General features: G+C 45.3%; 2 protein-coding genes across 6 annotated transcripts; one reads left to right on the top strand and one right to left on the bottom strand.

Moving 5' to 3' along the window:
• Nucleotides 1-4,651: 4,651 nt before the first annotated feature.
• On the bottom strand, nt 4,652-15,185 carry CLN3 (CLN3 lysosomal/endosomal transmembrane protein, battenin). 3 transcript variants are annotated; one of them, XM_043977495.1, is made up of 15 exons: nt 14,698-15,183; nt 12,923-12,998; nt 11,293-11,389; nt 9,845-9,916; nt 9,518-9,597; nt 9,089-9,174; nt 8,851-8,923; nt 8,584-8,727; nt 8,357-8,463; nt 7,490-7,542; nt 7,251-7,319; nt 7,066-7,121; nt 6,887-6,980; nt 6,094-6,234; nt 4,652-5,884 (listed from the first exon to the last, which is right to left on the bottom strand). In XM_043977495.1, the coding sequence occupies exons 1-15, from the start codon at nt 14,738-14,740 to the stop codon at nt 5,765-5,767; spliced, it is 1,311 nt and encodes a 436-aa protein (XP_043833430.1). In that variant the 5' UTR covers nt 14,741-15,183; the 3' UTR covers nt 4,652-5,764. The 3 variants fall into 3 exon arrangements, with proteins under 3 accessions (XP_043833430.1, XP_043833432.1, XP_043833431.1); XM_043977497.1 differs by lacking the exon at nt 9,089-9,174; XM_043977496.1 differs by lacking the exons at nt 9,089-9,174; nt 11,293-11,389 and having other exon boundaries at nt 14,698-15,185.
• Nucleotides 15,186-18,491: 3,306 nt separating this feature from the next.
• On the top strand, nt 18,492-24,474 carry APOBR (apolipoprotein B receptor). Of its 3 annotated transcripts, none has more exons than XM_043967611.1 (4): nt 18,492-18,566; nt 19,197-22,943; nt 23,169-23,458; nt 23,559-24,474. In XM_043967611.1, the coding sequence occupies exons 1-4, from the start codon at nt 18,510-18,512 to the stop codon at nt 23,626-23,628; spliced, it is 4,164 nt and encodes a 1,387-aa protein (XP_043823546.1). In that variant the 5' UTR covers nt 18,492-18,509; the 3' UTR covers nt 23,629-24,474. The 3 variants fall into 3 exon arrangements, with proteins under 3 accessions (XP_043823546.1, XP_043823556.1, XP_043823549.1); XM_043967614.1 differs by having other exon boundaries at nt 18,520-18,613; XM_043967621.1 differs by lacking the exon at nt 23,559-24,474 and having other exon boundaries at nt 23,270-23,436.
• The last annotated feature ends 113 nt before the right edge of the window (nt 24,475-24,587 follow it).

The following is a 24,587-nucleotide window of genomic DNA, read 5'->3' as shown; positions in this document are numbered from 1 at the left end:
CCAGGGTGGGTGCTCTATCCACTTTGCCACCTAGCTGCCCCCTCTACTCTCTTTTAATGATGACGTTCAGTAGTCTCTGACTCTTTGTGACTCCATTTGGGATTTTTTTTTCTTTTTTGTTTTTAGTGAGGCAATTGGGGTTAAGTGACTTGCCCAGGGTCACATAGCTAGTAAGTGTTAAGTGTCTGAGGCCGAATTTGAACTCAGGTGCTCCTGACTCCAGGGCTGGTGCTCTATCCACTGTGCCACCTAGCCACCCCTAGGATTTTCTTGACAAAAATACTGGAGTGCTTTGCCATTTCCTTCTCCAGTTCATTTTCCAGATGAGGAAATAGGCCTACAGGGATAAGTGACTTACACAGGGTCACACAGGTAATAAGTGTCTGAGGCCAGATCTGAACTGAGGAAAATGAGTCTTCCTGACTCCAGGCCCATCAATCTATCCACTGTGCTATCTAGCTGCCCTACTCTCTCTTAGTGACTCCCACACTGATATTTCTAGCCTGAGTCTCCTAATCTCCAGTCCAAATTAGCAACTGCCAATTGGATATTTTGACTGGATCTCCCATAGGCATCTCAAACTCAACCTATGCAAAATAGAAATTATCCTACCTTCCCTCAATGCCCCCGCCCATTCTAAAATCTCCTATTTCTGTCAGTCAACAAGCTATGGGCTATGTACCTGGTACTGTATGCTAAGCACTAGGAGTACAAAGAAAGGTAAAATCACAGTTCCTACACTCCAGGAATTCATATTCCAATGGAGGATACAACTTGAAAAAAAGTGTACACAGTAGAAAGTATCTGAGAGGGGGGACTAGCCATGTAGAGAAGAAAAGGGAAGAGATGGAGAGAAGGCTTGGGAAGGACCTGTTCATAATGTGGGATTTGAGCTGAGTCTGGAAGGAGGCCAGAGAAGCTAGGAGGCAGAAGTGAAGAGGGAGAACATTCCAGGCATGGGGGATATGCCCTGCAAATTCACAGAGGAGCTAGAACATTGTGTGTATAACAATTAAGTGTAGCCAAGTTGAAGAATGTGTGGAAGGATGTAAAAGTGCAAAGATACTGTGAAAGCAGGAAGGGGCCAGACTGTGAAGAGCTTAAATGCTAATAGATTTTATACTGGATACTAAAGGAGTTAATAGGAAGTTCCTGGATTTTAGAGGGGGAGGACAAGGGTTCATATGGTCAGCTCTACATTTTAGAAAAAAAATCACAGGGGCAGCTAGGTGGCACAGTGTATAAAGCACCAGCCCTGGATTCAGGAGGACCTGAGTTCAAATCTGACCTCAGACACTTGTGCAAGTCATTTAACCCTCATTGCCCAGAAAAAAAAAAGAAAAAGAAAAAAAAATAACTTTGTTGGCTGAGTGATGAGAAAGTCTTAAGAAGACCAATTAGAAGACTTAATAGAGACTAATACAGGTCAAGAGAGTTTATGAGTAGAGATAAAGGATGTATTTTAGAGATGTTGTAAAGTAGAAATGATAAGATTTGCAGACCAGATGAGAGATTAGTGTGAATAAGGCATGGAGGATGACACAAAGCCTGGGTGACTGGGAAGTTGGTGGGACCCTTGCCAGTAATAGGTAAACTGGGAAGAAGAGTTTGGGGGGAAAACTGAGTTCTGTTTTGGACAGGTTGAGATTGAGAAGGCTCTCATCCAATTTGAGATGCACAGAAGGCATCCCTATTATAGTAGATCCGAGAATCATATGCTTAGATCTCTAAGATTATGCATAGAGATGGAACAAATTAGAAATTGATGAGCTCACCAAGCAAGATAACACAGAGGGGGAAAAAGCCTGAGACAAAGTTTTAGGGACACCCACTGTTACTGAGAGTAGCCTGGATGAAGACCCAGCACTGGAAGCAGGGGTCAGACAGGTAAGGAGAACCAGGAAATAGCAGTGTCACAAAAACCTTGTGAGGAGAGTATGTCTGGAAGGAGAGAAGGATCACATTGTCAAAGACTGCAAAGAGGTCTAGAAGAATGAGGAAAGACCATTCATTAGCTTTGTTTGGTTGGTTTTTTGGTTTTTTTTGGTTTTGGTGAGGCAATTGGGGTTAAGTGACTTGCCCAGGGTCACACAGCTAGTAAGTGTGTAAAGTGTCAGAGGTCGGATTTGGACTCAGGTACTCCTGACTCCAGGGCCAGTGCTCTATCCACTGTGCCACCTTGCTGCCCCTTATTCATTAGCTTTGATAATTAAGAGATTAGAAGCTAGACTACAGAGGGTTTGAAAGCAAGTGAGAGTAGAGTCATTCTGTTTCTCACACTTGTTGACCAAAATATCCATCTAGGTAGCAAACCTTGTCAATTCTGTTTTCATAACATCTCTCCCATCTGTCTCGTTCTTTCTACTTAAAAGGCTACCACTCTAGTTTCGGCCCTTATCGCCTGTCACCCAAATATTGCAATAGCCTCCTCAATAGATTCCCTGACTCTTCTCTTTCCAATTCATTCTTTTTCCCCCCCCAATTCATTCTTCACACAGCTGCCAAAGTGATTTTTTTCTAAAGCACAGGTCTGACCATGTCACTCTCCACAAAAAACTCCAGTAGCTCAGTTCTAGGATAAAATGCAATCCTTGACCATCTAGCTCAAACTTACCTTTCTAACCTTAGGTCACTGTCACACATTGTTTGGTCTAGTCAAAAGAACCTCCTTGCTATTTATCACAGAATATACCATCTTCCACCTCCTTCCCTTTGCAGAGGGTGACTATACCCTGATTGAAATGACCACCACTTCCCCTTTACCCCTTAGCGTCCCTAGTTTGCTTGAAAGCCCAGACCTGGAGTCAGAAAGAGTTGAGTTCAAATCTGGCCTCAGATACTTACTAGCTGGGCAAATTACTTCAGTTTCATCAACTGAAAAATGGGCATGATTGAGAGCACCTACCTAGTAGGATCATATATTTGTAAAGCACTTAGTACAGTGTCTGGAACATAGTAGGCACCTTATAAATGCTTATTTCATCTCCCCCCCCCCTTCAAAGTGCAGCTCATGAAGCCCTTCCTGAGCTGCTTTACATATCCACCACCACTACCTCCCTTCAAAAAATTCATAACCTTGTATTTATTTAATAAATATTTATTTATGGGATCATGGATATAGTTAGGTTAAAAGCTAGACCTCAGAGGCCATCCAACCCCTACTTATAGCAAAAGAGGAAAGTGATCTGTTTCAAGTTACAGGGGGATTTGACTCTAGGCCCTCACATCATACCACAGTCTCTAGTTATGTCATTTGCCCTGACAAAAATGGAGGCTTCTTGAAGTCAGGGATCATTTCATTTCTGAATTAGGTTGCTGGTGCCCAGCATAATACCTGGCACACCACAGAGGCTTAGTCAATGCTTGTTAATTATTAGAACTGTTAGTGTGCTGTTTATATTTTAAAGTCAAACTTTGATCACAATTTCTTGCAACAGATTTTGTAAGATCTAGGGTTGGCCTTCTCCGAGAGCTTCTAATCCAGTCCCTTCATTTTACTGAAGAGCAAACAAACATAAGGATGTTAAGTGCCCTATCTAAGGTCACCACTAGGATCATACTAAGCCTCTTTCCACAACACTCTGCTGACCTAACCTCCAAGGTCCCCTATCAAACTTAGTTGAGTCCTTTTCTACTCAGATTAAATATGAATGGAGAAAGACTAAAAATTACTTTGGAAGTCTAAGCTTCATGATTCCTTATACAAGGCAGGCATGGGGAAAGAATTCTGCAAACCCAAAATCATTATAAAAACATAAAAATTGTTATAGCTGGGGAGCTTTTTATAGCTAGGACAAAGTCACTGAAAGTATCAACTGGAGGGCAGCTAGGCAGCACAGTGGATAAAGCACCAGCCTTGGATTCAGGAGGTCCTGAGTTCAAATCCAGCCTCAGACACTTGACACTTACTAGCTGTGTGACCTTGGGCAAGTCACTTAACCCTCATTGCCCTGCAAAAAAACAAAACAAAAAGAAAGAAAGTATCAACTGAACATGAGGCTTTTTATCTGCTTAAAATTTCCAATTCATACAGGGATATCAATTTCATTCATCAAAATTTCTTTACCTAACCTATCTATAGTACTGTAAACATTGCAGGATAAGTTTTGGGTGATAAAGAGCAAGAACTTCTTTCGATCATACTGTTTTTTGGAGCATGTTAAGGAGACAACATGGTATGAGACTGAGTATTCAGCTTGGGAGTAGGAAGACCTGAATTCCAATCCTGGCTCTAAAGCTTACTAGCTATGATGATAGTCTACTCTCTAACCCTATTGGAGCTTTAGTGTCCTCACCCATTAAACTTGCCAGGGTCTCAAAAGATTGCAGAGATCAGAGATTTGTAAACTGCTATGTAGATGTGAACTATTATCCTGTTATCATGTTCTAACCTGATCCCTCCCTGGGCCATGAAGATGCCCCAGGGATCCCAAAGGGCAGGCTAGCAGAATACAGGCTCTGGTAAGGCCTCCCAAGCTGAAAAGGGCTCTAGCATGGGCCGAGTGAGAAAGCATCAGCTGAGCTAAGGTAAGAGAAGCTCATGAACAGAAGACTGGCCAATGGGGAGTGACCATTTTTAGCCATAGCTAAATTTGTCTAGTGAAGAATAAAAAGTCTGAGATCTGTTAGTGGAATCTCCATGCTTAATAAAAATCATGGATCCTTTAAATGTAAGCATTACATTAAAAGCAGTTGTAGGGGCAGCTAGGTGGTGCAGTGGATAAAGCATTGGCCCTGGATTCAGGAGTACCTGAGTTCAAATCCGTCCTCAGACACTTAATACTTACTAGCTATGTGACCCTGGGCAAGTCATTTAACCCTCACTGCCCTGCAAAAACAAAACAAAACAACAACAACAAAAAACAACAACAAAAAAAAGCAGTTGTAGATTGATTTTTGGATACTTCCTTTGGGATAAGAAAGGATTGGAGTGCAAAATAGCAACAAAATGTAGCTATTTTTATAAAAAGTGTTTATAGTTTTTCCCAAAGGCAAAAGAGTCCAAAGTGGCATCTTAGATGGGATTTTAATGGACACTTTAATGCATCTTTTTAGGGAGGTATGATAATCACAAGGACTACTCCTGTAGTGTTAATTGTCAGGGAAGGAAGAATAAGGAGAGAACTGGGAGAGGAACTGGGGGCAGAGGGGTATTGTTAGCTAACCCGCAGCCAGATGGTACCTAGGAACCATTGTATACCCTATCTTGTAATGAAATAAAAATAAGCTTTATACTATTCATTGGGAAGGAATGATTATTTTGAGTTCCTTCTATGGAAGCCTCCCCCACCAAAGGCCTAGGTAGCATCATGAAAGCCTACCACATCAGCTTGTAAATGGCAGTCTAACCCCTCGTTGGTTCCCCTTAGCTGAGCACATTCAGAGTCTCAAATACCATTTTTAACTCCCAAATATGTCTGCTGGGCCTTGTTATGCTTCATGAACAAATACATTCCTTTTGTGGAAACAGGACGGCAAGCTATTTGATAAAAATATGTTGTTAATGGGAGGGCATGAACGTCAAATTTCAGAACTTGATTGGCAGCCTAATGTTAAAAGCTCAGTTTGGAGGTAGAAGAAAAATTTATATGGATCTTCCTAGACATTCTTCCAAGGCCCCCAACCATCCATTTGGCCCCACTGTAACAAGCACATTCATTAAGTCTCTCTTGCATCCAATTCCAGAGGAAGGTTTTATAGATGTCACAGGAGAGTGTCTCCTCTAGCTGATTCTGTTCCCAGCCTATAGGAAGGGATCCAAGTGTCAATGACTCTGGCAGAGGAAATCATGCAGAGGTAAGGCCAAGGCCCCTGATAGAGAGATCCCCAAGGTATCTGCTATGCAGGCAGTTGCCATAGCAAATTCTCGGTGCTCAGCCTGGGTCTACAGAGGGCAAAGGAGAGGTTAGTCAAAAGAATGCCCATTTTTACCTCCCCCTCTCCCTCCACCACCATTGCTTTACTCTCTTAGGGTCAGGGTCTATGTAGTCCAGACTCACAAAAAACTAAGAAGCAGCACCTGACCACATAATAATCAGGTACAAGACCACTTGCCCTCAGCCCTCCCGTGACCCCCATCCCACTCCTGCTGACCTCAACTGCGACGTTGTGGAAGGTGTTTACATAGGCAGCCCCACCCAATAATCCCTCGTACAAAATGATCAGGAAAACAATGTAGATGCTGGGAAGGAAACTGAACCACACTTCAGCCATCAGGAAGCCCAGATTCAGGAACTATTCAGGAACAGGTGGAGAAAAAGAGCTGAATGTTAGTAACAGAATCAATGAACAGGGAAGAGCATAACCCTCAAAGGGGAAGGGGCAGACTCTAATAATGTACTTCAACAGGATTCCCAGAGCTAGAACAAAGAGAGGGTTAAATGAAAGAAGCCAATTTCACACTTATGGTGTGCTTTGTAAACCTTAAAGCACTCTCCCCACAACAACCCTCTGATGTAGGTAATACAAGTATTCTTCTCCCCATTTTAAAGAGGAACAAAGGAGAAGCTAGGTGGTGCAATGGCAAAGCACCAGCCTTGGATTCAGGAGGACCTGAGTTCAAATCCGGCCTCAAACACTTGACACTTACTAGCTGTGTGACCCTGGGCAAGTCACTTAACCCTCATTGCCCCACCAAAAAAAAAAAAAAAGAACAAAAAGGCAGAACTGTCCCCATGGTTCCATAGCAAGTAACTAGTATGGCTGGCATTCTGAATCAAAATCCAGGGCTCTTTTCATCCCAACACCCACAGTCTGCCTAAGGCTCAGGTTCCTAGTTTTCCATCCCTGTCTCTAGGAGTTAAGCGAATGACAAATGCACTAGGAACCTGGAGACAAGGGAGGACAAAGGAAGAGAGAAATTTCAAAAGAGAACTGGGAATGGTACCTGAAGCACAGCCAATATCCAAATGAAACGGAAGTGGCAGCAGTGAAGGGAGGATCGGGAAACAAAGACTCCAGCTTGGTACAGCATCTGGTACCTGTGAAGAACTGAGCGCTAAAAAGGGCGTCCCTTCTTTTGGAGCCGCCCCCTGCAGCCCCCTTACCCCTCACTTCTATTCTCACCATCTGTACTGCTGGGCGTGGTTCACAGATGTGTTTCTGAAGAAAAGGAGCTCAAACTAGGTAGAGAAGCAGAAAACAAGGAGATAAGAATGCCTCCACCTTACTACTCTATCCCACCCAACCCTCAGGCATTAATCCTCACACTCCCTTTTCCTTATTTCCCTGCCCTGTATCTCCTTACTCACCAGTCCCTGGTTGATAAAATACTCAGCAAAATAAACCAGAGCCAAGGGGACAATGTATTTCAGGAGACCCTGGAAGGTTCAGAGGTTAAGATGCAAAGTCAGATTCAGCTCTGGGCCTGACACTGCTCTGGTCAGACACTAGAGCAACAACCCCCATTACTGACCCATTCCCTTACCAACACCCCATATCAAAAGTAATATGCCCTTATCCCATATTCTGTTTCCCCACTTCCCCATACCTTGAAGACATTCCACCTGTCACTGAAAGACAGGCTCAAATTCAAGTTGTGATCTGCTGGGAAAAGAGGAGTGAATTAGAGAGAATTTCATCCATTACCTTCTTGATAAGAACTCCCTCTGGAAAATGTGTCCATAGACAAGTGGGGCAATGTCACAACTACCATGGTAAATTTGAACTATATATATTTTTAAAACCTGACATGTTCATGGTAGGGGAAAAAGACAAAATGTACATAAGAGAAGTTCACAGTATCCTAAAAGATTCCCTTTTTTGTTTTTCTATGCACATTGAAATGTTTACATTTGTTGTTCTGTTAATAATTTTAAAATGTATCTTCAAAAAGGAGGTCTAAAGGGATCATAGGCTTAGAGTTATCTAGTTCAATTCCTTCATTTTATAGATGAAAACACCCACAAATAGTAAAGTAATAGAGTTGAGATCAACAACCCAGATCCTATGACTTCAAATTGAATGCTCTTTTTTTTTTTTTTTTGCGGGGCAATGGGGGTTAAGTGACTTGCCCAGGGTCACACAGCTAGTAAGTGTCAAGTGTCTGAGGCCCGATTTGAACTCAGGTACTCCTGAATCCAGGGCCGGTGCTTTATCCACTGCGCTACCTAGTCGCCCCGAATGCTCTTTTTACTATACTACACAATAAGTTATTATTAGTCATAATAACATTTCCTAACTTTCAGGCACTGATTTATCCCTTCTATAATGTTTTCCAATGTTTGACCTTATCTGACCCCATTTGCCAAGTGAAGAAATTAAGACCCCAAAAACCTAAGTGATGTGACCAATGTTACAGAACAGGTTTGTCTACCAGGCTGTCTCTTGGGCTTGGTGAGATAACCAGTTCACTCACGGGGCTTTGAGCTCTCTCCTGCTAGCAGGGGCTGTTGAGCTGAGGTCTCCAGTGCCCCATCTCTTTGGGAAGGCAATGAATCTGGGGACTTGAGAAGCAGAAAGTATCTGGAGGAAAGAAAAAAGAAGAAGAGAGAGTCTCAAAGTCTCTTCACTTACCCTGACTCATATCCCTTTCCCACTCCCCTTTAGAGAGTTAAAGAAGTTGACATAGGAAGAGAAACTCACGTGGCCAGCAGGAGAACAGGAATGCCCAGCATAGAGATTAGTGTGTTCCCAGGGGAAAGACCAATCAGGGTCAGACTGAGGTAGGACAGGGCCCCCAGTAGTCCTGCTCCACCAGTGCCTGAGGACCACCAGGAAACCACCTCACTGAAAAGAATTCAACCAAGAAGAGATGGAAGAGCAATGTGAACAGGACTACTATGCCTCTCACTCCCTGCATCCCCTCAAAAAAAACCCCTGTCTCAGACTTCTTCCCTTCTCTCGATTTACCTGGGGTAAAAGGCAGTAAGGGCTAGAAAGGTTATCTCCCCCAGCCCAGAGGAAATACTGGTCAGGACCACACCTAGAGACAGGAAGGTGGGGACAGAGAAGGGGTCAGCCCCATGCATATGACCAAAGCTTTCTCTTCATGTAGCCCTGACCTTGTGTTACTTTGCCCCAACCTTGCCCCTCCCAATAGTACCAATTAAACCCTCCTGTGGACCAGTCTCCCAGCCACACCACTCACCACTTAGGCTGGTCATAACCTCCTGGGAAAAGGCAACCAGAAGGAAGCTACCAGCAGCACAGGCCCCACAAAGGATAACTCGAGGGCTAGAGAGGAAGGCGGCCAGTTAGTCCTCCCCTCCATCCAATTTTAACCCCATTTAACACTCAGACCATGACCTTTTTAGCCTGTTTCCAGCATTCTGCTTCTCTTCCTCCCCCTTACCACCCAGATCCCACTGCCCAGGTCTTCAGGCCAGGACTGCTTCCCTGGAATCATAGGGTTTAGAGTGGAAAGGAACTAAAAAAAGCGTCTGCTCCAATCTTATTCCACAAATGAGGAAACTGAGGCCTAGAGATACTAAATGACTTGCCTAAAGTCACACTAAACTATACCATCTTCTCTCATTTCCTTCTTTTCATTTCTACCCCACCCCCATGTGCTCCAGACCTGTAGGGCAGCAAGTGAAGGCCGAGAGGAGCGAGCAGCTTGATAATGAATGTAGGCAGAATGTCAGCCAGGAGCACAGCCTAGGACAGAAATTCTAAGTAAGACTTCATTCTCAATCCTGGGATAATGCAGGGCCGAGGCCGAGAGATCAAAGATTACCCTGATGAGGCAGAGCACAGAAAGTAAAAAAGGCTTTCTTGTATGGAATAGGTAAACAGATTTCTTTTTGTTGCCTCAAGGAAGGGCACTCAGATCTAGAGGACCTTGAGAACAAGGTGAAATGCATGCTGGAGTAAAAGGGTTTAGGGAATCAGGAACAACACTCACAGCTGTAGACACAGGGTTGCAATCATATCGAGACGTACTGTTGTGAGGAGTGGGTGTTGGGTCTGGATCCACCTGAATAGAGAGGAAAAGTCTCCATTTTCCAATATCTTAACTCCTTTGTATAGCATTTCAAAGCTTAGATTACAAAATAGTTTTCTCAGAGCAACCTTCCTTAACGACACTACTCCCATCCCTGGGGTAGGTAATCTACTCAACCCTGGATCCAGAACTGGGGCAAACACACAAGACTGAAGACTGAAGGTTAAATACCTAAAACTTCTCACCCTTTTACAATTAGCCAAGTCGTGGTACTTTCCTCATCCCAACCCTGACCATTAGGAGGGACTAAGGATTTGTTATACTCTCCTCTCCACTGCCCATCCCAAGCTTTCCACCTCTTACAAAGGAATAATCAAGTACCACTGCTACAGAGAAGGGTGCGACAATTGACAATTTACTGCTCTATGTATTTTCATATAAGGTATTTTATTTTTTCTGTTACATGTAAAGATAGTTCTCAACTTTTGTTTATACAAGCTTTACAATTTCAGATTTTTCTCCCTCCTTCCCCTCCCTCCCCCCTCCCCTAGACAGCAGGTAATCTTATATAGGTTATATCTATATATCTATATACATATACATATATATATATACACACACACATAATAACATTAATCCTATTTCTGCATTAGTCCTGTTATCCACATCTGCCCCATCCTTCCCACCTCCTTATCCCACTGTATCCTAACATTGTACTATGCTCTCTGGAATCTTCATCTGATTATTTAGAAACTGGCCTTCAGGGGGCAGCTAGGTGGCGCAGTGGATAGAGCACTGGCCCTGGATTCAGAAGGACCTGAGTTCAAATCCAGCCTCAGACACTTAACACTTACTAGCTGTGTGACCCTGGGCAAGTCACTTAACCCCAATTGCCTCACCAAAAAAAAGAAGAAACTGGCCTTCATATTACACCTGCACTCTTCTCTGCTTGTTGTTGTTCAGTCGCTTAGTCGTGCCCGACTCTTCACTACCCAACAAGGAGTTTCCTTGGTAAAGATACTGGAATGATTTGTCATTTCCTTCTCCAGTGGATCAAGGCAAACAGAGCTTAAGTGACTTGCCCAGGGCTACACAGCTAGTCTGAGGCCAGATTTAAACCCCGGAAGATGAATCTTCCTGACTCCAATCCCAGTGCTTTATCCACTGTGCCATCTAGCTAACCTACTTATCTGTACATAACCCCATAGCATAATCAGTGCTCAATTTGCTTCATAAATTAATGAACAAAATGCTGTTCTTGCCAGTAACTCAATGTGTAATTGTAGGTTAGTGTCTGTGGGCCCCAGTTTCCTCTTCTAAAAGTAAGGATGACTCTCCATTGTCTAGAATATGAAGATTAGGTTCCTTCCAGCTTTACACTGAAAGCCCTATTATGATTGGTAACTCACATGGCTGTGATTGTCAGCTGCCCTATCGTGGCTGAGGATGTCATGTGCGGCACTGAGCATCACCACATAGGAGAAGTTGTTGCAAAGACCCAGGAGCCTAGAGGTGCAAAAGAAAGCAGTCCTCAGAAGACAGCTCCTCCCCCTCAACTGCTCCCTGTCTGTTTTTCTCTGACCAGCTTGCACCTGCTCACCACTACCTGGCACCAACATTTCACTATTTACAAAGTGACTTCCCTTGTCTTTCCTCTATCCCTGGGGCCTTCCCTCTTCCCGTTGCTTTTCCTGCCCCTTTCTCCCAAGGCTCAGATTGAAACCCTGCTCTTCCATGAAAGCTGCCTTGACCACCCTGAAACCCCTACTCCAGCAAAGTAGGACCCCATCTGTCCTACTGCTCATTTCTTTTTTTTTTTTCCAGGGCAATGAGGGTTAAGTGACTTGCCCAGGGTCACGCAGATAGTAAGTGTCAAGTGTCTGAGGTCAAATTTGAACTCAGGTCCTCCTGAATCCAGGGCCAGTGCTTTATCCACTGTGCCACCTAGCTGCCCCTTCATTTAATTTTAGCACAGATATTCTATTGATGTTCTGTAGAGCTGCAGCCTTAGCTCTACTGCAACAAACTTGACCAAATGACAACTTCTTGGGATATCAGCCTCAACTATAAAAAAGTTGGACTATGTGAAGAAAAGATCTCTAAGATCTGGGTAGCAAAGGGAAAGAAAAATTAGATGTGGAGTCAGGAGACCCTACTCCTAGCCCCAGTTTCTTCATTTATTCATTAAATTTCTATAAAGAGCCTACTAAGTACAAAACACTGCACTGAGTACTGGTTCTGCCACTAAGTTCCTTTATGGATTTTGCCTCCCTCATCTGTAAAATGAGTGAAATCAGTTAAATGAGTCAACACGCTCAAATATACACAATCTTCAACTGCAATTCAACTTTTCATGTATTTATGTTCTATGATATCTCTCTCTATCAGAATGTAAGCTCTTTGAAAGCAGGGTCTGTCTTGTTTTTAAATTTGTATTCTCAGAGTTTGCACTGAATTGTTGTTTGTCCTTTATTCTTGAAGAGGACCATGACACTGGAGGTGATGTCAAGACTTGCAATGAATTGGATTTGAGGGAGGGAGGGATGTGCAAAGTCATCAACCTTATTCTCTCCTCCAAAGCCATCTAAGTTCAGTGCAAGATATATGTCACTAAACAACTGGAGATAGCCTGGATGTTTAGGAAAATTGGTGTTAAGTGACTTTCCTAGGATCACACAGCTAAGTAATAAGTATCTGAAATGAGATTTGAACTCAGGTCCTCCCAAACTCAGAGTCAGTGCTCTGTCCACTGAGCCACAAATACTTCCCCAAACTCACATTCATTCATTCTATCTATACATCTAGACTATAAGCTGCTTCAAGGTAGGAACTGTTTCTTATGCAAGACATTCTTTACTCGACCTAGTACCCAAACAATTTCTGTCTTCTTATCTCTCACCCACTGTATTTCTTCACCCCTCTACTTTTTCTGCTCCTAATCTATCTCTATTCTGCTCCTAACCCATTTGGCTCCTCCTCCCAGGGTCTACTCTGGTCTCTCCTCCTCTATCTTCTCTGATTTCTCCCACAGTCACTCACCAAAAACCAACCAGGTTTCTCCAGTGGACAGACTGAGCCCCTGGCTGACGGGGCTTGCTAGGGAGAAGCTCCTCTCCTAGGAAGGGAAAGACAAAAAGAATCTTCAATTCAATTAAGTAAACATTTACTCAGCACCTTGTATATATAATAGCCTGTGCTAGGCATTATGAGGGAATAAAAAAAAAATTATAGACTCTCCTTGCTCTCATGGATCTTATTGCCCAAGAGAAAAGCTTTAACTTATATACAAATAACTATAATATAAAATAAATGATAAATGCACAAGAAGGATACAAAGAAATATGTAAGGAAGAGCTAGGAGGTGACAATGAGGGATGCCCAAAATACATGCCCCAAAATACACATGTAAGAAAGCATGGGAGGCAGCTAGATGGCGCAGTGGATAGAGCACCAGCCCTGAAGTCAGGAGTACCTGAGTTCAAATCCGGCCTCAGACACTTAACACTTACTAGCTGTGTGACCCTGGGCAAGTCACTTAACCCCAATTGCCTCACTAAAAAAAAAAAAAAAGCATGGGATGTGGATGGAGAGAAGTTCACTTCAGTCTTCAAATTCTCTCACTTGCAGCTCAGTGTCATGAGCCATGAATGGTCCATTTGATATATAATAGCTGGATCATTAATATTATTTTGGCTTTAAAGGCTTATCAAGTGCTTTATACGTAATCTCATCTTATCTAAAATCTAATGGCAATCCATCAAAATTAAGCTCTAAGTATACATGTTAGCCTCTGTACAGGGGAGCCATACAAAAGTGAGATAGACCATGTCCTCAAGGTGCTTACATTTAACTGTGTGAAATGGGTACCATGAACTCATCCTTATAAGGCTTTGAGGTGGTTGTTTTTTTTCGGGGCAATGAGGGTTAAGTGACTTGCCCAGGGTCACACAGCTAATAAGTGTCAAGTGTCTGAGGTCGGATTTGAACTCAGGTACTCCTGAATCCAAGGCCAGTGCTTTTATCCACTGCACCACCTAGCTGCCCCAAGGCTTTGAGTTTTGTTTGTTTGTTTTTTTAGTGAGGCAATTGGGATTAAGTGACTTGCCCAGGGTCACACAGCTAGTAAGTGTGTGTTAAGTGTCTGAGGCCGGATTTGAACTCAGGTACTCCTGACTCCAGGGCCGGTGCTCTATCCACTGCGCCACCTAGCTGCCCCATGGCTTTGAGTTTTAAAGCACTTTCCTTAAAACAACTTTGTAAAATAAATGTTGCCCTATTATCATAACATTTTACAGATAAGGAAATAGGAGCTTCGGAGGGGAATGACGTGTCCTTCAAAGAACACCCACAGTATAAAGATAAAATTGCTGGGCTTGTAGTCGAGATTCGGATTCAAATCCTACCTCAGATATTCTCCCAGTTATGTAATACTTGATAAGTCACGTCACCAAGTCACTGAACTTACTACTGCATTAATAACATTGTAGATTTAGGGTTGGAAGGTACTTAAGGCCATTTTGTCCCATCCCCATGCCTTCCCCTCCTCATCCCGAATTTTATGAGGAAGATGAAGCACCGTGGGGTGAAACAACATTCTCCACTTCTCACAGGTAAACCACAGGAGCTTAGGGAGGATGCGTACCTCTCCTGACCACCACCAGCCCACTCCGTGCTTATGGGCAACACGAGAAGACAATACTCGTAACCCCTAGGTCTCACTAGCCACGTCATTATTCAGGCCCATCCAAGCCCCCCAGCACATCAATAGCCAGGAGCTGAATCCCGGAGGAGCCCCCAAGGCAAGAAACACTCACTCTCCGAATCTGAATGCTGCTGCCAAGTGTCCGTGGGCGTCATGGTGGGGTCAGCAGTCCCCAGCTGTCAAAGCCTGGCCAGGCAGGAGATCACCGAGGGCTCATCAGACTTTGAAGAGGCAGGAGGAAGGTCCGGAGCCAGGTCAGCTGGTCCGCTGGCTCTCCTCTCGGGAGTCCTTCCTCCTCCCCCGAAGCTGCAGAACGTAGTTACCGTCGCCCCAGATAACCTACGTGGCCAGCGCCCACTCCAGAGGCACTTTCGGGCCAGTGCCCATCAACCGGAGCGAGACACAAAACAAATACCAGTTTAATGGTCATGTGATTTTAGCGAAGTGCTTCCTGTCACGTGGACCCTCCCGGCTCCTCCCCGGACATGCACTTTGTGTGGTCCTCGGCTGAGACCCCTGCAAAGAAAGGGCCAAAGAGAGCGGGAAGTTATTTACCCCAAGGCTGGGGCGGACGGGCAGACAGCTAGCGGCGAAGCCGAGCTCATGGGCGTCCTGGACTGGAAGGGTCGACCTGGCCTGAACCTTGCCCGCCCTTGCCGTGGCTACGGAGGCGTTTTGTCCTCTGCCAGTAGAAGACCCGGAAGCCTGCGGCCACTTGCCAGAAACAAAGATGGCTGCGCTCCTGTCAGGGTCTCTTCGATTCTTTGCCTTTAAAAATCCTAACGTAGATAGAGGAAGAAGTGAATGCGGTCCGTCCTTCTTCCAGTCTTCACAAAGCACTCTCACTGAAGCTCTCCTGGCCCTCTTGCCTTTGCCTCTTATCAGATGGGTTGGGCCAAGTAGCGAACCAGGGCCTAAATGCAATTCCGCCCAGACCCTAGCTAGCTGTATGGGCTGGAGGTAATGCCCTGACCTCTTCTCTGCAGCCCAATTTCGTTGCCAGCTGGGTGGCAAAACGATGGCGCACTGGAGCTCTTAGGTCAGAAAAACCCGAGTTCAAATACGACTTCGTACACTTACTGGGTGTGGGATCCTTGGCAGAACCTCAGTTTCCTTATCTATAAAATGAGGAAAGTCTCTGTCTCTCTACTCGCCCCCCAGCCTCCGGCAACAAAGAAGAGCAGGTTTTAATCGGATTTAATTTTCATTTCATTTCATTTAAATTTCTTGCAGTAAATGTATTACAAATATTAACAGTGTGGTTTTCTTTTGGATCACGTGGGAAGATTAGACTTAATAGGGAACTGCCAGAAGACAATTGTGGTAAATTTATGAAATAATGTACGAAGATGACTTTCCATTATAAAACCTAGACTTAGTAGGACCCAAGATAGGTTTTATAAGGAGGTAAGGGTACAGTGCAAGCCCAGAGATCCATGACCGAAAAGGACCAGCGAGAAAGAGACTCGGAGTAGCGATGGTCAAAGCTTCCTCAACTGCCCCCTGGTGGCATAAATTGAGATTTCACCCTGGGTGGCTCTTAAAAACCCTGTTCCCCATGTCCGTTAGGAAACAAAAACTACACAACTACGGCATAATACTTAACTACATTCATTGAATTGAATGAGAATTGAAAGGAAGCTTGAGTGTTAATGCAACCGTGCTTGAATTGTAGTACACTGCCATTAACAAGTGGAAATGGCCGCGGGAGCCCTCCCCTCTCTCTTCAAAAAAAAACCCCGGGGGCAGCTAGGTGGCACAGTGGATAGAGCACTGGCGCTGGAGTCAGGATGACCTGAGTTCAAATGTGACCTTAGACACTTAACACTTAGTAGCTGTGTGACCCTGGGCAAGTCACTTAACCCCAAATGCCTCACTAAAAAAACAAACAAAAAAACCTAACCCTGCTTTGCAGGTGGCTTCAGAGCTCAGAGCTGGATCAGAGGATCATAGATTTGGATCTAGAAAGCACCTCGGGTCATGCAGCCCCTTGTAATAGAGATGAAGAAATTGTAGCCTAGAACAATTTGATGTTTTTTATTGTTGGGTTTTTTTTTTCCCCAGAGCAATTTGTTCAGGGTCACAAAGTTGTTATGTAACAGTGCCAGGATTCAAATCAAAGTCTCCTGACTCCGAATCGAATTCATTTTTTAAATGTTTTTAATTAATGAAAAATTAATTTCTTTCTACCTCCCCCTTTGGAAAGCAAAACAAAACCCTTGCAGTAAATATGAAGTCATGCCCCCCAAAAAATTCCTGTTTTCAATTCGCTTTTTTGGGGGGGGCAGGGCAATGAGAGTTAAAGTGACTTGCCCAAGGTCACACAGCTAGTAAGTGTCAAGTGTCTAAGGCCAGATTTGAACTCAGGTCCTACTGAATCCAGGGCCGGTACTTTATCTACTGTGCCACCTAGCGGCCCCCAATTCGCTTTTTACTAAATTATGATGCTTTTCACTAAGATTCTATACCTCCCAAACCCCAGTCCTCCCTGTTAAATCTGACAGAAAAACTGTATCATCTACTAACAGAACCCTGCCTCCCACAGGCATAGGCAATGAGTTCCAACATCTACCAATGCCCTAACAGTTCAGAGCCCTTCACTCTGCTCCAGGAAGTATTCCAGGCAGCCCCCAAAAGAGCTCAGGGCTCTGAACTCTGACTTACTATGCTTGCCCCCCAGAAACTTTGTATGACCCAGAAATGTCTTAAATATCCCAAGAAAGCAACCCCAGGCTGAAGGCATGCTTTGGGTCAGCATCTATTCAAAAGCATAACTCTTAAGTACTAATGTTCCTTTTTACTAGACCAACCAGAAGACACATTAGTTCAAAAGAAAAGATACCTAATTAAATAGCATAGCAAGATAAGTGATAAAAACTCCCCTTGCCCATACACAGGGATATATAGATTTTCACATCTGTTTTTTCCTACAGGTTAGAGAGGGAACACACATATCAACACACTCCTAAATCATCCTGATAAGAACTCTCTGCCTCTAAAGCTATCATTTACTTCTCCCCCAAAGGATTGCGCAAGTTATTTTTTTTTCTGGTGATGTCATCAAGCTGTGATAAATGATACTGATGTCCTGTTGGGTTATTCTCCCCTGAGCTCTTGCCATCTGTTGATGTTCTTTGAACACTGGGGAAGGGGGCTCAACTTTTTTAGTCCATGGCCCCAAGATCCACATCGTTAACCAAATAGCCAGTAGAAACCCTCAGACTAATGTGACACCTGTTTCTTGAAGCACTTTGCTTCTAAGCTTCCATTTCCTGAGCTCAGTTTTCTGTTTGACTTAGCACATGTCTCTCCCATCAGTGGCCCAGATGATAGCATGGGCCCATGGGGCATACTGGGGACTTCATCCAGCAAGATTGGAGGGATAAGGTGAAGCTGGTAACCTTTGCCTTGACTTCTTACAGGCACAAAACTCACTGTTCTCACTATATTTGTTTCCCCTTCCCCCACTCACTGTCCCTCATCTTAGATGGAAGCAGGAACCACAAACCCCAACTTCCTCTCCCAGAGGGGCCTGTGGTTTGAGTTGGGGATAGGGGGTGCTGAAATGGCTGAGGTGTATTAGCACAAGCATTGAATCACCAAAGCATTAGTTTCCATGTTTCTTATCCCCACCCTCTCCAATCTTGGCAGCTCTCTGATCTTTTCTTTGCCCTCCAACCCCAGGTCCCCTTCCCCCAAATTGCCTCCTGGAGCCTGTCCCGTGGTTCACCTACAGCTCCCAGATTTAAAGGTGGGGGGATACAGGTCTGTGTTTGCTGAAGGGTAGGACTCTATAGCCTGTGGTGTTGGGGGTGAGTGGGAGGGGTCAGGGCAGAAAAGGAAGTAGCAACACCAGGGGGAAGGGAGGATGACTGGGGAGGGGAAGGTCATTGCAGGCTTTCTGGATGGACAAAGAACAGACAGATGGAACTCCTGAGACTTCACTTCCCAGGGGCACACCGTGCCCTGAGGGAGGCTCTGGTGAGAGGGGCAAGGAGATGCCAGGGCTTTAGACCCCTTTCCCTAAGGTGTGAGATCAAACACCCTTTCCCCAACCCAGAATTCTAGAGCTATGCTTCTGGGGAATCAGGTTTCTTACCCCCACAAGATCCCTGATCCCTTTCCCAGTTAAAAGATCCTTTTCCTCCTGGAAACCCAGACCTCCAACTCTTCTTTCTTCCAGTTTCCCTGAAACCATCACCTTTACCCTCAATGTAGACACACTTTTCTTTTTATTTCTGCTTCTGTTTTGTTTTGTTTTGTTTGTGTTGTTCTTTCTCAGAACTTACTGTACCCAGTTCCCTCCCCCAGTTTCCGCAGACTTCTCACTGCTACCTTCCCTTTGCTTTTCTCTCTCTGTCTCTCTGTTTCTGTCTCTCTCTCTTTGTCTCTGGCTCTGGCTCTGTCTCTCTCTCTCTTTCCCTTTCCTCCTTCTACTGAAATTACTCTTTCAACTGAGCTCCTCACTCTTCTTGTCCCAGTACCCATGGTTTCTCCTCTCCCCTGGAATCATGATGGAGCTGGAAGAAAAAGTTGAGGTGAGGGAGGGTCACTACACTCTTCTGTTCTCTGCCTTCACACCTCACCCCTTCCCTCCTTTTCTCATTCCAGGACTCCCTAAGCGCCTTTGCTTCCTACCTCTTAGGGGATACAGTTCCCTCTGCAGAGGAGGGGGGGGGAAAGCTCAGCAGGAGAGATGGGGGGAGGGAGGAGGAGCTCAGGGAAATGCCTGCAGAAGGGAGCCAGCAAGCTGGGGAGTCTAAGGAAGCACTAGAAGGGGATGAAGTGATCAGCTCCAGAGATGTGGAAGATAACGTTTCCTCTAGAGGGTCAGAGTCCAGAGAGGCTTGGGAGAAAGGGAAAGAAAAGAAAGCCAGGGAAATCCAGGAATCAGAGACCGAGGGAATCTGGCAAATAGGAAAAGAGGTTGGGGGACGCCTGAATGAAGAGATGACCAGGGTCTGTAGAACGTGGGACAATAACGACAGGAATTCCAAAGAGGCTAAAGGAGAGATCAGAGGGAACTACAAGATAGAGGTCCAAGGAGTTCAGTGTATGATGGGGACAGAGTCCAAGCAAGGTCAGAAGACAGATGCATTAGAGGCTAGAGAATGCCAAAAGGACGGGATCTTAGTTGAAGGATACTTGGAGACAGAAGAATTCGCCTCAGAAGAAAAGGGTGGCAGAGAGCCAAAAGCACAAGGCCATAAAAATCAAGAGTCCAATGAGAAGGAAATCAATGTAGGGAAGGCTGAGAACTACTGGAAAAGGAATGAAATTGAGCCTGTGGGAGAACAGAAGGTAGAAGTTGAGGAGAGAGATCTCCATGGAATAATAGCCTTGGGGGTGGAGTCTGAGAATGGGATAATCTGGAAGAAGGAAAAAGAGGACAGGCAAGCCCAGGAGACAGAAGGAAATGTCAGAGACTGGCAAGAGGCGAGAGGGGAGAAAACCTGGAGGGTGAAAAAAGGAGATCCAGGGAATGGTCTGAACACAGAAATGGGAACCAGGAAAAAACCTGAAACCAAAAAGGTACCTGATGTAGCTGTGGGGAGAGGATTGGAGGAAGATGGGGAAATAGAAACTCCTGAAAATCAGCAGGTAGAGAAGCATGAGGTGAAGGGAGCTTGGGAGGCGGAGAAGATTGGGATCAGATCTGAAAAGAAGAAAATGGAAAAGGAGGTGGCTTGGGAAGTCCGGGGTATAAAGCCAGTGGATATAGATCTAGAAAAGCTACAAGGAGTCCAGGAGCTAGGAGAAGAGACTGAGAGAGAAGACAAGGTAAAATCAGAGCTATGGAGAACTTCAGTCATGGAGAAAGCTGAAGCCAGGGAAGCTGTAAAGTCAAAAACAGCAGAAATAAATCCCAAAAAAGAAGCTGAGGAAGTTTGGAAGGCAGAGAATCTGGAGATCAGAAGAGAATGGAACATGGAGGTGATTCAAAGGGACTGGGGTGCAGAAGAGGCAGCTGGGAAAGATTTGGAGAGGACAAAAGATGAGGAGAGAGAGCCTAAGGAAAACCCATTCCCAGAACAAGTCTGGAGCCAAAGAACAGAGAGAGAAGAAGAAATGGCAAACATCTGGGTCCTGGGGAAAAAGGAGATTGTGAAAGTTCTAGAATCAGAGATGGAAGTTGAAGGAAGTTGGAGCTTAGAGGGAGAAGCTGGGGAAAGTGGTGAGAGTCAGTCAGGACAAAATGGAGCCCAGGACATTCAGGAAACCAAGGTCTGGGAGAAAACACCTGATAATGTTAATAGGAACAAAGAGATAGAGTTGGGAGAGGCTAAGGAAGTCATGGGAGGCTGGGAGCTGGAACCTACCAGGCCCCAAGAGGCTGAGGAGACAGAAAGAATAGATGACTCAGATGAGACCTCAGTAACAAGGCTAGACAAGGAGGTAGAGGGAGCCGAGTTAATGAGAGAGGCAGAGGTTGGAAAAAGCCAAGAGTTGGAGACAAAAGACAAGGTAAGCTATGGGACAGAAGAGGTCAGGGAAGACCAGAACCCTAAGGAGGTTGGGGAAAATTGGAACATGGAAACAGAAATTGGAAGAGCCCAAGAAACAGAAAAAGAGCCCAGGAAAGCCCAGGACCTAATGGAGGAAGAAGCCAAAGGGAGAGAGGAGGAACCATTCAGAATTCCAGAAAGAGAGACCTTGGAGATCTATGAGATAGAAGCCTATAGTGCCCTAAATATTAAGAACACAGAGAATGGAGATGTCCAAAAGGTGAAAAAACAGGATTTGGTTGTAGCAGAAGGTTGGAAGATAATGGAAAGGGAGATTGAGGGTGAGGCAATGACAGAAATAGAAGACAAGGGAGGCTGTGAGGGTGAGGAAGACATTTTCACACCCCAGTATAGAGAAGATGAGGAAGACTGGGAGGCTAAGGAAAGCCAAGAGTTCAAACAGCAAGAAGTCCCACAGGCAGAAATTAAAACAGTCTGGAGGACCAAGGAGGCTGGCACAACAGAACCAGAGATGGAGGAGAAAGAGGTCAGGGGAGTTTGGGAGAAGGAGCTTGAGGAAGACCAAGAGGCACAGGTTGACAGAGGCCATAAAATGGAAGAGTCTGAAGCCAGAAAATTGCAGGAAAGGGAAGTGATAGGAGCTAAAATATACTGGGAGGCAGAAGGAGAGGTCATAAGAAGCCAGATGAAAGAGGTCGAGGGAAGTCAGGAGAGGGAGGATACAAGCATCAGAACATTGGATAGAGAGGCTGAAGAAGTCTTAGAAGGAAATGCTGAAATAGTAAATCAGAAGGTAGGGCTGAAATTAAAGGAGGATGAGTCTGGAAGAAGCCAGAAAACAGAGCAGGTGAAAAGTGACAGAAAGGAAATCAGAAGAGATTGGGACTCAGAAGAGGCAATTAGCCAGGAAAGAACAGAGACTAGAGAAAGTCCAGGTTCAAATTTATTAGAGGCTAGAGTCAGGGAAGCACTGGAGAAAGAAAATAAAGGCTTCTGGGAGGCTGAAGGAACTGAAGAATGCCAAGCAACAGAGGGAATGACTGGGAGAGACCAAGTTGTAGAAGAATCAGAGGCTGGGAGAAGCTGGGAGAGGGAGGAAAAAGAATCAGAGGGAGACCAGGAAACAGGCTCAGCAGATGCCAAAGAATCCTGGATAGTTGAGAAAGAGGAGGCAGGGAACAACTGTGAAAAAGAGAAATCTGTCTTCTCTCAGGGATCTGAGATACAAATGGCAATAACCAACAAGGAAGTGGAGCCTGTGAGGGAGGAGGAGATGAAGGAGGGGCGAATCAAGTCAGAGAAAAAGCATGAAGAGGGCAGAGAAAACAGGGAAACAGAGAAAGGGGTGGATGGAGACCAGGGTGTGGACTCTGAGAGTACCTGGCCCCTGGAGGAAGAGACTCAGTATGAGGAAGCCGATGAGGCAGAGGCCAAAACTGGGGAGAGCCATGCTGTAGAGGGGGAATGTTCCATGGACAACCGATATATGGAGAAAATAGAGGCTAATGGAGGCAGGAGGCTGGAGGTAGAGAAGATGGAAGGCAGAAACAACATAGAAGAGTCAGGCAGCCAAGGAGGTGGAAACAGGGAGAAGTTGGAGCCTGCAGGATGCTGTGACATGGAGAAAGAAGTGGGCTGGGGAGATGGAGGCAAGGACTCAGAAGCTGTTGGAGTCTGGGAACCCAATGAGAAGACTGGAAGAGCCTGGGACTTAGAGAAAGCTGAACCTGGTCAAGGCAGGGGACCAGAAGAAGCTGCACATATAGACTCTGGAACCCTAGAGGCTTCAGGAAACAGAGAAGCAGAAGCTACAGCACCCCTCGACTCGGTAGCAATAAGACTGTCTCCTGCCCCCAGTCCTGCTGAGGAAGCCCAGATCAGCTGGAATGAGGTGAGATAAAACAGTGAAGTGCTGTGTAATTGTAAAGTATAATTAAAATGGAAATCATCATTATTGATATCAATGATAAAGTAAAGCACCTAGTGACATCAGTGAAGGAGATTCCAAGGGCCAGTTAGGGCCAAGCCCTGGACACGATCCCAAGACTCTCTCTCTCTCTCTCTCTCTCTCTCTCTCTCTCTCTCTCTCTCTCTCTCTCTCTTTGCTTTCCCACAGGCCCCCATCCCTGGTCCATGCCTGGACCTCTCCATTCCCAAAAGTCGAGTTCTCCTCTCCAGGAATGCCTCCCAACGCCGATCACGACCCTCTTTTCGAAGGTCGCCAGCACCAAAGAAGAGTTACAGTGATGATTATAATGAGGAGGAGGCATCTCTGAGCTTGCCTCACAATGAAGGGTCACCAGCCTCAAAACGGAGACTACTCCAATCCCAGGAAACTACAGTGCCAAGTCCCCCTAAGCCAGAGGGGACACCCACCACAGCAAGGAAACGGCCCCCAGGCCATGGGTAAGGAGAAGTGGGTGAGGGTGAGGAAGGAGAAAAAGAACCAATCTCTGAGACCCAATCGTGACCAATTAATTCTCCATGATCCTCTTCACTCCCTCAGGTTTGGCCTCGCTCATCCTAGCATGATGCAGGAGTTACAGGCTCGTCTGGGACGGTCCAAGCCCCAGTGACCTGAAGACCCATGAACCTAATTGCCCTCCTCTCTTCCACCATTCCCCACCCTTACCTTGCTCTCTGGCCACAACCCCACCTTCAATGCTGGGATGATCTCCATACCTCATGGTGACTTCTAATTATGTGTCCTGATCCCTAGAAGGGAAACCCCAGCCCTTGGTAGCTTTTCCTATCTCACCCAGATGGTGTGGAATTAGAAAAGAGAAGCTTGCATGACTTGCATTCATTTGACTCATAGACTTGAAGCCTTTACCACCACTTTACCTCCACACATCTTTGAATACAAACACCTAGACCCTTAGAAAGTTATTGTAGGATCTACCCACAGATCAGATGCAAGTCTGAAAGAAAGGTGGTTTTGACTTTCATTTGTGGTATCTGCTTATCATCCCTGTTACCTGAGGAAGCCCCACTTCCCCCTCAGGACATAGGGTCTAGAAGCGGGTTATTACCTTCATACTGTCCAGACAAGAAATGGGGGAGGGAGGGAATGGGCTAGAAGCTCAGGGATCCTAGATCCAATGTCAGCCTGGGCTACCTACAGCTGAGTTGTTTGAGGTAGTTTCAGGAAGGACTAGAGAAGAGGACCAGACAGGGACACTGAACACACCCCCATCCCCAAGGCAACCCTGGCCCTGAGAAGCACTAGGCCACTTGTTAAAATCCTAGCAAGGCCAGTTGCCACAGCAGCTACTACAGCTGAGTATGTTCAGGCTGACCCCTCCAATACAGTTCTGCCCCAAAGAGGAGGGAGAGCTCCAAGTAACAGCAATGAGGGGGCAGCAGAGGATCATGGGTACTTTGCCTTTGAAAGCTCTCCTTTCGCTTTTCTTCCCTCCATTTCCCTGTTTCCAGGTAACCATACTTTCTGCTGTAGGTCCTAACCCAGAGGACTTTTGTGCTCAGAGAAGAAAGAGAGGAAGAGGGGTTGTGAGTGTTTATTATTAGGTTGCCC

This window comes from Dromiciops gliroides, chromosome 1 (genome assembly GCF_019393635.1).
Source record: "Dromiciops gliroides isolate mDroGli1 chromosome 1, mDroGli1.pri, whole genome shotgun sequence".
In the NCBI taxonomy this organism is placed as follows: domain Eukaryota; kingdom Metazoa; phylum Chordata; class Mammalia; order Microbiotheria; family Microbiotheriidae; genus Dromiciops; species Dromiciops gliroides.
The sequence above is the reverse complement of the archived record's forward strand: the minus strand, read 5'-3'. Positions and strand labels throughout refer to the sequence as shown.

What these genes read in the sequence shown, in the direction of transcription:
- CLN3 (XM_043977495.1), bottom strand. Translation starts at nt 14,740, where the DNA reads ATGACGCCCACGGACACTTGGCAGCAGCATTCAGATTCGGAGA. An exon ending in GCAGCATTCAGATTCGGAGA is followed by an intron (nt 12,999 to 14,697) that starts GTGAGTGTTTCT and finishes TTCCCTTCCTAG; the next exon opens with GAGAGGAGCTTCTCCCTAGC. An exon ending in GCAACCCTGTGTCTACAGCT is followed by an intron (nt 9,598 to 9,844) that starts GTGAGTGTTGTT and finishes TTTCTGTCCTAG; the next exon opens with GCTGTGCTCCTGGCTGACAT.
- APOBR (XM_043967611.1), top strand. Translation starts at nt 18,510, where the DNA reads ATGGAACTCCTGAGACTTCACTTCCCAGGGGCACACCGTGCCCTGAGG. An exon ending in GTGCCCTGAGGGAGGCTCTG is followed by an intron (nt 18,567 to 19,196) that starts GTGAGAGGGGCA and finishes TTCTCATTCCAG; the next exon opens with GACTCCCTAAGCGCCTTTGC. An exon ending in CCCAGATCAGCTGGAATGAG is followed by an intron (nt 22,944 to 23,168) that starts GTGAGATAAAAC and finishes GCTTTCCCACAG; the next exon opens with GCCCCCATCCCTGGTCCATG.